A 15092-nucleotide genomic window follows, 5' to 3' on the forward strand; every position below is an offset into this window, starting at 1 on the left:
CTCTGCACCCTATGGCCAATTTCTGCCTGCTAGGGGACCCTAAATGGGCCTGAAGTTGCCCCATAAAGGCAACAAAGAAGGAAGTCCTGCCAATTGAAGAGAGATGGCAGTTAATCTGATCAGTTTGGGAAAAGCCCTCCAGAAACTGGCAGGAGAAAGGCTAGCTAACGTCAGAGTCTAGCCCAAGCTATAAGCAGCCCAAGCCCAAAAGCACTACTTTAAGCTGACTGTAAACAATGTGTTTGGAACTGGGTAAAAACAATGATTTTCTCTCTTCTACTTGAAAATTGATTTCCTGGAAGAAAAAAACCCCAAGAACATGAGAAGTGTTAATACCACTTTATAATGTCTTGGTAAGACACACTTGAGATATTGCATCCAGTTTTGGTCACCACAATGTAAAAAAAAGATGTTGCAGAGAAGAGCAACAAAGATGATCAGAGAACTGGAGGCTAAAACATATAAAGAACTGAAATTGGGTATGTCTAGTTTAATGAAGAGAAGGACTAGGAGTGACATGATAACATGTTCCAATATCTCAGGGGTTGCCACAAAGAAGAATGAGTCAAGCTATTCTCCAAAGCACCTGAAGGCAGGACAAGAAGCAATGGATGGAAACTAATCAATGAGTGAAGCAACCTAGAACAGACATGTCAAACTCGTGAGGTCACATGATGTTGCACAACATATCGGGACTGTTTTGCCATTGCTGGCAATGGGGTGAGCGCGGCTTCCACGTGACGCGTCCGGTCCGCGGGCTGGCAGTTTGACACCTCTGACCTAGAACTAAGGAGGAATTTCCTGACAGTTAGAACAATTAATCAGTGGCACAACCTGCCTCCAGAAGTTGTGAATGCTCCAACACTGGAAGTTTTTAAGAAGAGATTGGACAACCATTTGTCTGAAATGGTATAAGGCTTCCTGCGTGAGCAGTGGCTTGGATTAGAAGACCACCAAGGTCCCTTCCAAATCTGTCATTCTATTCTATTCTGTTCTGTTTGTTCTTATTTCCAAAGTGTCTACATGTTCTTGAGGATCATACGGAAAGGGGGGAGGACAGGGCTTTTGTATATTTAATGGCACCTATGTAAGAGACTTTTGAGTGGGAACAGTTTATTTTGCTTCTTTGTAACAATAATTCTTCTAGCCTATCTTATCTTCCCTTTTGTATTTGGGCATTCTAAAGACCCTGAAAGTGAAATCTGTAAGTCACTGTCACCATTTCAAAAATCATTCCTGAAGTTCAAGTTGCATTCGCCAACTCTTTCTGACACACTGCCGTTTTAAAAAACCTGAATAGTTTGGCAGTGTATTCAGAAGCTCTTAGAAGGTTATTTGAATCCTAGGTTATTTTTGAATAACAGAAAGGAGCAAGGAGCTTATTTATATAAGGTGATTTATTATATATTTGTAAGTGGAAATTTGGAGTAAAACAGGTTGGAAATGAGCAATGCATGAAAATTAAATTCATGCTTAAATGCAGAGAAATGCTTTTGGCTGAAAACTTAAGGAGGAGCTCAATGAATCAATGTATTATGCGCTGTGCATGGTGATTGTTTTATGTGATGTTTTGTTTGTCAAAAAATTCAATGCAATTTCTTTCCATTTTCCCATCCTTCCAATTAAAACCAGAATAGCCCAATTCCCCTCCCCAAATTTGACACCCACTCAAGATGTCTGTAAAAAAATAATCATGTTTTATCCCTGGGGTGACTTAAAAGGAAGACATTTGAGGTGCAAATTGAAATGCAACCCAAATCATCCTTAATGAAAGTCAACAAAATATATTGGTTCCATTCAATCTTCATTTATAAATTAAATTAATTGAGTAAACTATGGCAAAACAGTTTGATTTTTCAGTGTGCCACTTTTTGTGTGAAACAATTGTTGTGGCAATGTCTTAGCTACAAAGAGAATCTCGACCAAGTTTGGGGATCCAATAGCAATCCAATGGCTGGGCTCCAGGTCTTGGACTCCATTGGTTTGGGATAATAAAGATCAAGAACATCTAGAGAACAACAGCTTTCTTACTCCTAGACTAGGTCTGAAGTAACTAAAATTATTTTGAAAATGTTGTAGAGAGTATGGAAGATAACCTTGATGGAGGTACTGTATGCAGAAGCCTTTGCCTAAACAACAGCTCCTTCATATCTCTATTAAGGTCATCTTCCATAGTCTGTACACATGACCACAAAACATAGAATTCTGCAACATACTTGTAAAGACTAGCAGCCAAATAAGAGCTCAGTGAAACTAAGTGTGTGTGTGTGTGAATACATATATACAATATAGTATTTGTATAAACACATGCTCTCACACTCACATGTGTGTGTGTGTGTGTGTGTATACACACACACATACAGGAATTTCTGGATTGAAGTTTAGTTTTTAACTCACAATATAAAGAATTTACTTCACTGAACAGAGAGTTCTCTCACTCTATATTTGCATCAGCTCCTTACTTCTTCAGATTTTTTTTTAGCTTCTTTCTGAGACTTCAAGATGGCTGTAGCCATCTGCATCTGAAGGTCACTACATTGACAGTGTTCTGAAGTCATAAAGAGCAACAGGGTTTTGGTTTAAACTCATTTGAGCACATTATCCTAAGACACATTAGGATAATAGAGCAGCATCTACTTCTTTTCATATTATGCTGGTAGTATTGAATTCTTTACAGAAAATGTCTTCCTACATGACTACAAGTTCTGATGGAGAGAGGTTCACATGGCTAAGAACCGAAATGTTTGTTCTTCTCATCTGTCCCATTACTATTCATATTAATATTGGCCACATACAAAATAATCATATAGATCATAGGACGGTGGCTATGCTAGTGCAGTGTTCACTGCTTATTCCTTAACAAAACTAATCTTACTTATTATGTTGTATTCCACTCCTTCTTTAGAAGTTCTAGGTGGACTATCCTTAGATTGCAGCCATGCAATCTAAGGAAAGGATACACATCCAAATATTTCATTTTCCTATGTGAGTGGGGCTGAGAGATTCTAATAAGCCATGTCACCCAAAACGCTCCAACATCTAATAAGAATTGGATCTAGAACCTTCTTGGTCCACCACAGTCTACTTCTCAACGTTACTACCCTATATCGGCTCCTGAAGGAAAATTGTGGTTTAAACGAAAAATATGTCTAAGATCAGAAAAAGAATTACAATAAGTTTCTGATCAAATATTAAGGGATACTGTGAGTGTTTGGTAATGTGGTCATTCAGATAAGTGGGGATCTTCCTTCCATGGAATGTTTAACAAAATCTTGGCAGCAGTTTTGGGGCAAGATATCCTTTTCCAGAGACTGAGTAATCAGCCATGCAGTTCTATTATTCCATATTATTTCTAATTTCCTAAGTAAATTATTAGCAAAAACAATATCAGGAAATTGGAAGAGGCCAGTGGCAAACCATTTCCAAAAATCCCTACCTGGATGTAGCCCAAAAAAACCCAGATCAAGCTTGGCTCAAATAACAGTTTGGGGTTATTCCAGAAATTTTAATTCCTAAACTTCAGCCCAAGTATATATCCCAGCTAAAACATGCTTGTGAAAATAATTAACCAAGCTCTGAAAAAATGATTACTATATGATACATGCATGTTAATAATCTTCTACATTCATATTATCTTCTATGTTACTATTACTGTATCTTCTACTGCTATTTAGAGTAGCAGAATTCACCTTGATTGTACCATAAATTCATGAGTATTCATGAGTGAATGGAGAGGGATAGGTCACTGGGTTACTAATTGCTTGAAAAAAGTCTAACATTTTCCTCGACTTTTAACAATATGATCTGCAGCAATCAGCAGGCAAATCTTTTCACAAACAGTTGCCTATAATTTCAATAAATCAAGTTGCTATTCAAAGCTCTGGAGTAAATATATGTGGGGGGGAAATCTGACGCCTTCAAAGATAACATTATTATTGAAGAAAAGATAATTTGACCACAAGGAATATCTGTGCTAGAGAATCTCTATAGGAAAATTCCTGTTTTATAGCTATGCAGCAAACAAGCTTCTTACTAATTTTATTGACTGCAGATGGGATTAAACCAAATCCTGAATGCAGGACAAACTTGAGACAGGGTCCAAATTTTGATTTCATTATCAAAAGGATTTAGAATCACTTGAGATTACTATAAAACCAATCTTATAAAGATTACTGCTATTCATGATCTTTATAGAATGAAGACTAATCAAACACTGAGGACGTTCCTAATTATAACTTGCTCACTTAGCCTTTCAGGGCAATAATACAACTACTGTACATTCTCTAGTTTACAGAAGGCTGGGCAATTAGGTGGCTGAACCTCTGAATTTTCCAAAGCCAAATATTAGCAGAACCAACCCAAGCCGTTATTGGTGAGTTTAGAATTGCCTGTTGGGTAGCATGCAGTTAACCTTGGCAAGCCATGGCCCAGCCTACAGAATGTAGCAGAATAATCTAATTTTTTAAAAAAACCCAAGGCAGAATAAAATGCTTCTGTCTGCCTGAGGGGGCTATCTATTCTCACCTGTTGCCTTTCAAATGGATTACACTATGCTTCCCAGAATTTCCAAGTAGTATAAAGCTACACTACATTTTTCTGACATTTGTAGCCTAGCACAACCAGAGGGACCAGTTTGGGGAAGGCTGATGTAATTGTATTGTATTCTAGTACATTAATATCATCTTGAAAATAGTATGCCAGAAAAGGCCTGGTCTGGGCTACAGGGTTTTCTCTTTACTTATTTTCATTTTAGGACTCCTAAAAAGTAAGAAAGAATTCAAACATCTCATTCCATATCATTCTGCTGCATTTAAAGGCCCAGTCTAAACAGATTCTGCCATAGTTACTTAATTCAAGCTATGTTTCAATGAGCTTTGACCCTTCTGCAAAACGCCATACCATTTGTTAATAGGCTACTTGTATATACATATATATATACAGTACTTATATTTTTCTTTGAGATCATAATTTAAAACTTACCTTAGTAATGTCTGAGAAAAGTACTTCAGAGTATTTGCAATGTCAGTTCCAGAGGGGACAGGATAAATGTTGTGAAGGACGCGATTATGGTATTCTTGCAAGTATCGGATCTTGGAAGCAACTGGATTTTGTATTGCATGAAAGAAGAAAATGGGAAAAAATGCTTAGCTCAGTTCTCCCTCTCAGAAAATAATATACTTTACTATATTTTGTCCACAATCCTTTGCTCACTAATTTAAGTTTCTAGCTTAGTATGTCCACTGAATACAGCTACAAAGCTAGTGAAGGAGAGCTTTCCTAGTTACAGATTGACTGAGAAGTAAGAGGGCACTTGAAGAGGAGATGCACTAGAGATATTTTGTAAACCAACCAATTGTCAAGAAATAGCAGATCTGGCTTAGTGAACACAAAGACTTTGATCTCTGCTTAAAACTCTTGCATAGTAAGTCAACCTCTTTTCCACTAGGATTATTACTACTGGAATACACAGTGTTTCAATTTACACAACACACTTAGCTATGTTATTGCTTAGTGTGATGTACACCCAGTCAATAATAAGCATACTATTTAATTCTGCATCTTACAACCTTCTTCCAGTAGCTTCAGTCTTTAAGTTATTCTGTTTAATATATTTAGCAGCTTCAGTTCTGGTTACTATGGCACTTATCCTTTTAAAACACTCAGTGATTGCATGATTGTGGACAGTGAATCATGGAGAAATATGTCCTCAATACCCTCTAACTATGTGGTCTCTTGATTAGTTTCTTCCTTTCCCATTTATTGGACTGCTCCTAATCACTGGAAATATAGAGAACAAATTAAAGGAACCATTATTAGCAATTGTGTACCAGTGATATACCATCCTCCGATTCTTGGGCCTTGTCCATTGAAAAAGCAATTATCTAATCAGCATGCAAGGAAGCAGCATAACTATGAAGCACAACCATAAGATTCAAGTCTGAATTGTTTTATTCAGTCAAATATAATATGAAAGGTACAGAAAATATTCAAGCTGAAGTAAGAAAAAACAATCTATAGATTAACTAAGAGGAGATAAAATGCACATGAACGTGAGATGAGGCATATGGGAACCAAAGAAGGCATCTCTTCTCTTCTACACTTCCATGTTTATGTATCCCCACATTTAGGCATCACCATTCATTATTGTCTGATTGATTGACTAAACAAAGATGACTGATTCAAAACCCATGACAAACTTACCAAAATTCCCATGATTTTGCTCAGACAGGACAAATATGGTAGATTTGCTCTGCAGTGCATTCAAATAGTATATGATAAATGTTGGATGGCCTTAATCCAGCACAAGAATTCTATTGTCACACCATACTCTATCCATAACATGGTTTTGTTTGATTCTGAGTGTAAACTCAGCCAGTTGGCATCTTTTAGAGCAGGAAAATTCAGTTTTCACATGGTGTTCCAGTCCCAGAATCATGTTATCAAAGGTAAAATTGTAATTTTCAGTGGTATAATACTCTTCAATGTTCTAAGGTTTAATGCACATATTTCTGTGCATTCTTAAATACTTAAAATATCTGAATATTTAACCATGTTCATTCATATCATCACATCACCAGTCATAGCCCCTGAATCCCCTGGAAGAAACTCAAACCTTCTTTTAAAAATTGAAAAAGGAGGAAAAGAAATAGATGCTTACTGCAGATGTATAGGTTAGGAGATTGTTTATCTACTGAGAAAAAAAATGAATGGCAAATTGAAAAAGTAAAATCTGCTGGGAGGCAAAAAGAAAGTTGGGGGAGCAACCTTGCCAATATCTCTTTTGTAAATGGGTTAGCTTTTTGTAAAAGAACCCACAATAGTCTTTACAAATTCCAAATGTGCCAACTATCCAAAAAATATTGGGATTCATGGGTTAATACTCTAATTCTGATCACAAAGAGGAATTAAGGTCATAGCTATCTTCTGGTTTTGCTTGCTCCCCCGCATGAGCCAGGAGCCTTGAGATGTTTATTATTTATTGATTGATTGATTTATATCCCACGGTTATTATTCTTAGAGGTGGCATCACACTTTGCACACCTTCCTCCTATTTTTCCCACAATAACAACCCTATGAGGTGGGTTGGGTGGAGAGAGTGACTGGTCCAAGGTCACTCAGCTGACTTTCATGGCTAAGGCAGGACTTGAACTCATGGTCTCTTGCTTTCTAGCCTGGTGCCTTCTAGTGTAGTCTAGTGTAATAGATTTGAAGAGTTCTTGATTATCTTTTAACAAGTATTTAACACTACAATGCATGGATTGCTTATCTATCATGTTTTTTTTCCAAATTCTCCTGGGGATTATAGTTTATTTCACTTATGAACTATAGTTCTGAGACACACCACAACTATTTGTTAATAACCAACACATGATTTGAACTTAAAAAGGAGATGCTTTCTCTTAACACTTAATGAATTAAATTGTACACGTACTAATATCCCCTCTAAAAATACTGCACAGGTAAAATTGTCTAAACATGTCTCATTGTTAACAAAATATTAACATATTTATTTTGATGTTATGCTTAACTGAGTTTCTGAGACAACTGTTTTTAATTAAAGTGAAAAATGGATCTAAGGATCCATTATCTCCATTATCTTTATTTCCAAGAATGCCCACACAAACCTTGTAGGCAAAATTAGAAAATAAATTAGGAGTTCAGTGTTTTCACTAGAAGTGTGCTCATTACCAAGAAAAAAATGATAAGCAGAGGAAGACCTAGAGAAGTAAGAGGGAGTAACTATATCTGTATTTATGATTATATAAAATAAAATGCCATAATGCCAAAGTGTGATAAGGGGTTTCTTTCTTTGTAAAGAAAAAGAAAAAAAGAAACTTCTTATGGCAGCCATTTTAAGGGAACATCCACAACATATTATGAGAATTCCAGTGCAGAAAACTACCTACCCCTCCTATGGAAAAAGAGAACAATTTCCTGGTATTTGCTAAACCATCTATAAAATAATTCTCTGATTAATGGTCTGGTGCAATGTTTCTCTTCCCAGATGGTTTCTAAGAAAACTTTAGAAAGATACCTGTTGAGGAATATCCTCCGTTTGATTTGAATATAGCAACTGTGTACTCCTCAGATTTATTTTTCTGTAGCTCTGTGATCAGCATGTTGGCCATCTGCTAACAGCAGCAATGTTTTGTTTATGTAGGGAAAAAATAGTATGGACCCTATCAAATTCCAGCTTGTAAGAAAGTTTGTTTACAGTATCAGTAAGATGTTAAAGAAGTTCACCCAAAATGAATTAATTTTCCTGGGAGGCTTTGCAGAACATTTCAGCAGGAACTTCTTTTTTACACTGCAGAATAATGCAGATAGCCATAGGTTTCATACAATTTGTTATTTCTATTTCATTCAATGGTGGATAATCAAACCACAGAAATACTTGCAATATTATGGTAATTTGAGAAGATGCCTTATAAACATTTGGCTTGTACATATGGATCTGACCATTTTCTAATCATATATTAATTTATCTGAGTTTGTAAACATTAACTCACTGGTAATTCATAAGGCCACAGTGAAAGACAGTGTTATTTGGGTAAAACAGCAAATAAGGCTGGAGTAAGAGTGGGAGAAAGTAACACTAGAGCTGGGACTAAAAGCTCCTGAATTTTATCTTGACAAGATTGAATAAGCTATTACAGCATGAAGACATATTCATGTACAGTGGCACCTTGGTACTCAACTGCTTTGAAACTCATTGAATTTGGTACTCAACACATTTTGATGTGAAAATTTTGTCCCAATACTAATTGGTTTTTTGATACTCAACGCACAGCTAGAACCTGTCGGCATTGGCTGCCTTGTGACTCACTACATTATTCCTTATGGGAAAAATTTGGTACTCATCGTTTTTTTGTACTCATCGCATCTCCTGGAGCCAATTAAGATGAGTACCGATTCCGAGGTAGAACTGTACTGACAATTTAAGTAAACAAATTGAACTAAGCCTTTTTCTAAAGAAAATGACCAAATCATAACAACAGCGTGTCTAAGGCCTGCTTTAGGCTGGGTTTCTCTCGCCATTTTATACAGTCACATTTATACAGTTTTCTCTTCCTAAAAACGCTGCCTTTAAAAATATAACGACAGAAATAAGCAACACACACACACACACATCCTCAAGTGGGGTGGCAGAATATTATCGAAGAGGCAAAATTCCCCCAAACCAAGCTCTGGAAAACTGCAGTGCCCGGGGAAGCCTTGGATTTCGCTCCGCCCCTCTTCCATCCCGCCGCTTGCAAGCAGGGCCGGGCATCGACACCTAGCTGTATTCAGCACCACAGACAGCGCCCGCACCTTGCTAATGTTTTTTTTTATTATTATTATTACATTTCTATCCCGCCCTTCTCCGAAGACTCAGGGCGGCTTACAAGCTTAGCAGTAGCCTTCATTCTATGTATATGCCTGCTTGTTAGGGCTTTCACACACAACCCAAGCGGCATTATTACAAAGTCAGCTTAATTGCCCCCAACAATCTGGGTCCTCATTTTACCTACCTCGGAAGGATGGAAGGCTGAGTCAACCTTGAGCCTGGTGGGATGCGAACCTGCACTAATTGCAGGCAGCTGGTGTTACTTAAGGAGGCATCAGCCCACTGCTCCACCAAGGCTCCCGGCACCGGGAGCCCCCCCCCCCCGCAAATTCTCGCCCGCCCGCCCCGGCTCGAGCAGCGGCCCCGGCGGCGTCCTGCGTCTTTTATTCCCCGCGGAGAAGACGGGTCCCCGTCTCGCCGCCGCTGTTGCTACTTACATTGCTCTGCTTTGGTCGACATGGCGGGTACTCTCCTGCGGGAAAGGCTGCTTGGCCCACCCCCAGTACGGGCGGCGGCGAGGCCGTCTGCCCAGCTAGCGAGAGACGACGACCATCTGCTGGAGCCGAGGCGAAGAAAGCCCGCTCTGGCCCGAGCTGCGTCCCTCCCCCTCCTCTAGCTCTGCCATTGCTGCAAACTGCACGGCGGCCCCCGTTCTCTCTCCGCTCCCGCCCGCCCCAGACAAGGAGGAGAAGCGCCGCGAAGAGAAGTTGCTTCGAGAAGCCTGAAGCGGAACCCGAGGCGAAGCGGCTGTGGCCCCCGCTGCGCAGCCCTTACTCGGCCGGGGCGGTTCAAGGAAAAACAACACTGCGCCGTCGAGAAGAAACCATTTTGCCCCCAAGGAGAAAGAAGGACCCCGGGGATGAGCAGAATGAGCTCGCCCACACAGAGAGGAAGGGAAGTTCCATTCATGAAGAGGGGGTGTCTAAGCGCGCCCAACCTTTTAAAGGGAAAAGCGTCCCTTCGCTTCCTCTGAAGCAGGAGAAAAGCAGCTTGTTTCCGAATGGGGAGCACAAGGTTTATGCTGGGAAACTACATATAGTTTGTTTCATCGTGAATAAACTAACGGCCGGGTTCTCATATTGTGCCTAGCCATTTTTTTGGTCTACTTCAGCCAAAGGCAGCATATCGCATCTGCTTAAAACTACACAATACGTCCTGGGACAAGTGTTTAGAATGGGCACTTTGATGGTTAGCTGCACATTCTGGTATCCATTATACACCGATAAAACCTGAGATAAGGCCTCATTGTATTAAATGGAATTTAAGAATATACACAAATAATATATAACTCCAGTATTTTTAACTGCTGTTCTAGAATCCAAAGGAAAAAAACACGAATTTTAACAGGTGCAGGAGTTCAGACTAGAAAGTGCGTGTGAAACTCTTAAATCCTTATTAGAGCAATCAGAAAATCCAAAATAACAAAGTATGCAAGCCTTTGTGATCTTCAAAACTCCTGATCAGACAGGCACGCTTTTGAAAATGGATGAAGAAAGTTGTGGTCTAAATTACATTCAGCTTAGAAACTTTTAATTAGACAGCAGAAGTTTTATTTTTTTCCCCAAAGACATATTTTTACAATATTGTTTTTAGACTAAATAAGCTGCCTAGAGCCGTTTGAGTGTGTATTCAAATGCTGAAAGTAAGATAATTTTCTCCATTGGAAGGTATTACCAAATCAGTGTGTGCACATAAAATTGCAGCTATTACACAATAAATTATATTCCTGTCTAAATCAGTTAGGTATATTGTAATTCTAATAATCACATGTGCCAGATTAAAAGCTGAACTGAATATGAAAAATGTTAAAATAACTAGCCAAAACATAAGCAGAACAATAAATATTCTACAACAGTAGGGACTTTTTGTCCCAGACTTGTAAATTTTCCATGTGCAGGGAGTCTTTCCCAGAAGGAAGAATTTAATATACATCTCCCACACTTCTGAGTTAGAAATGATTCAATCTATAGAAGGCGGCTAAACATATCACTGGGTTCTTTTAAATAAACCTTGACAGCTTTGCTCTAAGAAATTATCAATTATAAATCCTATACTGATCATCAGAATCTTCAAAAATAAATATTTTGGCTCATAACATGCATTGCTACTAATACTTTAAAGTAAATAAGACTGTGTCTAATAAGAGAAATTAACAAAATGTGAGATAGTGCTAGGCTGCATTAACAGAGGGATAGAATCAAGATCAAGTGAAGTACTAATACCACTTTACAATGCTTTACAACACATGGAATACTGCATCCAGTTTTGGTCACCATGATGTAAAAAAGATGATTATGTTATATTTACTGATTTCTTTTTAGATATCCAAACAATTTTAAAAAATAAGACATAGATTTAGCTTTCTGTAATATTTAGCTTTCAATTCTCAGTTCCTAAGGGATGGAGAACCTGTAACCTCTTTGATGAGGCTGATTCCAGCACAGCCAGGTTAACCATCAGTGAATAATGTTGGGCCCAGAAAAGTCACAGGTCCCCAACCCTGATAGAAGGAATTCAAAAGTAGGAAAACTTAAATAAATATTCCAGGAGCTCATAGTCCATTTCAACATTGTAGTATTTAAAAGCCCATTCACATGTTGCAGCATTCAGAGAGTATTGCTTTGACTTGTGCATGGGATTCCTACATCAATGCAGCTATATGCTATTAAAATACTCATGTCTGTTTGATCATTTGTAACCTTCAATTGGGCAGAATGGTGCATCATAGGACAACAATTTTTGAACCTCAAATGGGCTAACTTAGGCAATGTGCCCATGGCCCCTGTGGGATTGAGATTTGGCAAAGTTGTGGTCACTTCAGTGTTGCTACACTGCCACAGTCAGCTGTGATCACTGACCATCATTTCCAATGCTCCATGCCAGGTTCCTACAAGGGTAGTCAATGGGGAAGCTGACAGGAAGACAGAAGTTGCTCCTGCTTTTTTGCTCACCCATGGTCATTGTGTTTCTCTGTTTAGATAAGAACACATCTCTGAAACAATGACCCAACAGCTCATGGCTTGTGTGCTGTTACATCAGCCATAAAGCACTATGCAGTGCATATTGTGCTGCCATCATGTGGTTGTTTGGGGAACTACAACATGTTAATTTGGGGAACTACAACATTATGTTAATTTGTTCAGCCAACCCCCTCCCATTTGTGACGTACTTCCTCCTTCTTCTTAACTCCGTTCTTTCACTTCCCACCATACATGCGGACAGTAGGACTATTACTGTCTTTTGACCTTGAAATACCATCCATTTCATCATCTACCACACCTTGTCTGCTGTAATCTTCTCTGCATGCAAATAAAGGTCCTTCTGGATGATAAAAAGGTAATTTCATGAGTTCTGCTATCTGGCAAAGGCAGTTAGCAGTGATAGTATCCACTTATACAGGCCAGGCACAGGGGTCTCAGCAAGGGGACACATCATTAAACAACAGTCAGAGTCAGAATAGCTTGTCTAGTGTATTTCTAAAAGACTTTCTCTCTCCATAATAAAGGCAACTCATTTGTCACCAGAGATTCAGATGCATTCCTACAAAAATTGATGAGAAATTGTCACCTTCTCCCAGCACTTGACTCACGAGGTTCTGTACCTGAGAAGATAACAGTTTCTCACCCAGCTTGCTGCCAGTTCTTTTAACTGAATAAACACCCTGAAAATGTTGCTGTGGGTGCAATTTTTGTGAATTACTTGGGTTAGCCTTTTAAAGTTGAGTCCTAAAAAAGCTAAACCAAGACAAGCTTTGGATAAAAATATGGCCGTATTTCCATTGAAATGTTGTATGATAATAATAATAATAATAATGGCTTTTTAACACCTTGAATTAATAAATGTGCATAGCTAAATTATAAGATTAGAAATCCTTTTCTGTACTCTTGATTTTATTTCTGATAGCAAAAGAAAAAAAAACATGGAAGACATTGTTTGTAGGACTGAACTGTTCTTGATGGTCTCTGAACTTGGTTGTTTGCGCACAGACATTTTATTACCCAAATAAATAAATAACATCATCAGTGTGAGTGAATGTGGTATTTGTTGCCCTTTTATATACAGTAGCTTGCCCTGACAGTTTTTGTGAGGTGTGAAAAGGTTTAAGGTTTAAGGTTTATTAAATTTATATGCTGCTCTTCTCCCTGAGGACTCAGGGCGGCTCACAACAATAAAAAGTTAAAAGATATAAATACAAAAATTAAAAGAGGATTAAGCAATATAAGAAATAAGAGCAATTTAAACCAATAAAAAACCAAATTTAAAAACCATGATCAGTCCAGGCCCGCTTGTTGGAATAACCAGGTCTTTAGGTCATGGTGGAAGGACCGAAGGTCAGGGGCCATCCGCAGCTCTGGGGGCAGTTCGTTCCAGAGGGTCGGTGCGCCCACAGAGAAGGCTCTCCCCCTGGGGGTCGCCAGCCAGCATTGCCTGGCCGACAGCACCCTGAGGAGGCCGACTCTGTGGGAGCGAACCGGGCGATGGGAGGTTGACATTGGCAGCAGGTGGACTCGCAAGTACCCCGGGCCTAAGCCATGTAGGGCTTTAAAGGTGATTATCAGCACCTTGAATCGCACCCGGAGGGCAACCGGAAGCCAATGCAGCTCGTGCAGGAGTGGTGTAACATGGGAGTATCGAGATACTCCCATAAGCACCCGCGCGGCTGCATTTTGCACCAGTTGAAGCCTCCAGGCGCACTTCAAGGGCAGCCCCATGTAGAGAGAATTGCAGTAATCCAGGCGAGAGATGACAAGGGCATGGGTGACCGTGCATAGGGCATCTCGGTCCAAAAAGGGGCGCAACTGACCTACCAGGCAAACCTGTGCAAAAGCCCCCCTGGTCACGGCAGTTAGATGATCTTCCAAATTAAGCCGTGAATCCAGGAGGACACCCAAGTTGCAGGCCCTTTCTGAGGGGGGCAATAGCTCCCCCCCATAAGAAGAGATGGAACCTGTTGGACAGTACGAGATGCCGATATCCACAGCCACTCGGTCTTGGAGGGGTTCAGCCTGAGCCTGTTCCTTCCCATCCAGACCCATACCGCCTCCAGGCACCATGACATCACGTCAAGGGCATCACTGGGTTGGCTCAGGGTGGAGATAAACAACTGGGTATCATCAGCATATTGGTGATACCTCACCCCAAAGCCACGGATGATCTCACCCAGCAGCTTCATATAGATGTTGAACAGGAGGAGTGAGAGAACCGACCCCTGAGGTACCCCACAAGAAAGGGGCCTTGAGGTAGATCTCTGTCCCCTGCCACTACAAACTGCGAATGGCCCAAGAGGTAGGAGGAGAACCACCGTAAAACAGTGCCTCCCACTCCCAACCCCTTGAGCCATCGCAGCAGGATACCATGTTCGATGGTATCAAAAGCTGTTGAGAGGTCAAGTAGGACCAGGACAGAGGAGCAACCCCTGTCCTGGGCCCGCCAGAGATCATCTACCAGTGCGACCAATGCCGTTTCCGTGCTGTCTGAAACCGGACTGGTACGGGTCCAGATAGTCCGCTTCATCCAGGAATTGCGGAAGCTGACGTGCCACAACACTCTTGACAACCTTCGCTACAAAGCGAAGGTTGGAGACAGGACAATAGTTATTCAGCGAGGCCGGGTCCAGAGCAGGCTTCTTGAGGAGGGGCCTTACCACTGCCTCTTTTAAGGCAGAGGGAAAGACACCCTCTGTCAATGAAGCATTGACAACTGCCTGGAGCCAGCCCCCTGTCACCTCCCCGGCAGCCGAAACCAGCCAGTAGGGACATGGGTC

At 40.1% G+C, this 15092-nt stretch overlaps 1 protein-coding gene across 1 annotated transcript in view; it reads right to left on the reverse strand.

The window, feature by feature from the left end:
* The window catches only part of UNC79 (unc-79 homolog, NALCN channel complex subunit), a gene marked incomplete at both ends in the record, with an annotated part of 145796 nt that extends 136009 nt beyond the window's left edge, over positions 1-9787 (reverse strand). Inside the window, 2 exons of the mRNA XM_081344670.1 lie at positions 4981-5101; positions 9766-9787. Coding sequence (XP_081200796.1) covers positions 4981-5101; positions 9766-9787 — 143 coding nt within the window. The remainder of the gene's footprint in view (positions 1-4980; positions 5102-9765) is intronic.
* Positions 9788-15092: the final 5305 nt, after the last annotated feature.

The sequence above is a fragment of the Vipera berus genome (genome assembly GCF_964194415.1).
Source record: "Vipera berus genome assembly, chromosome: 1".
NCBI lineage: Eukaryota > Metazoa > Chordata > Lepidosauria > Squamata > Viperidae > Vipera > Vipera berus.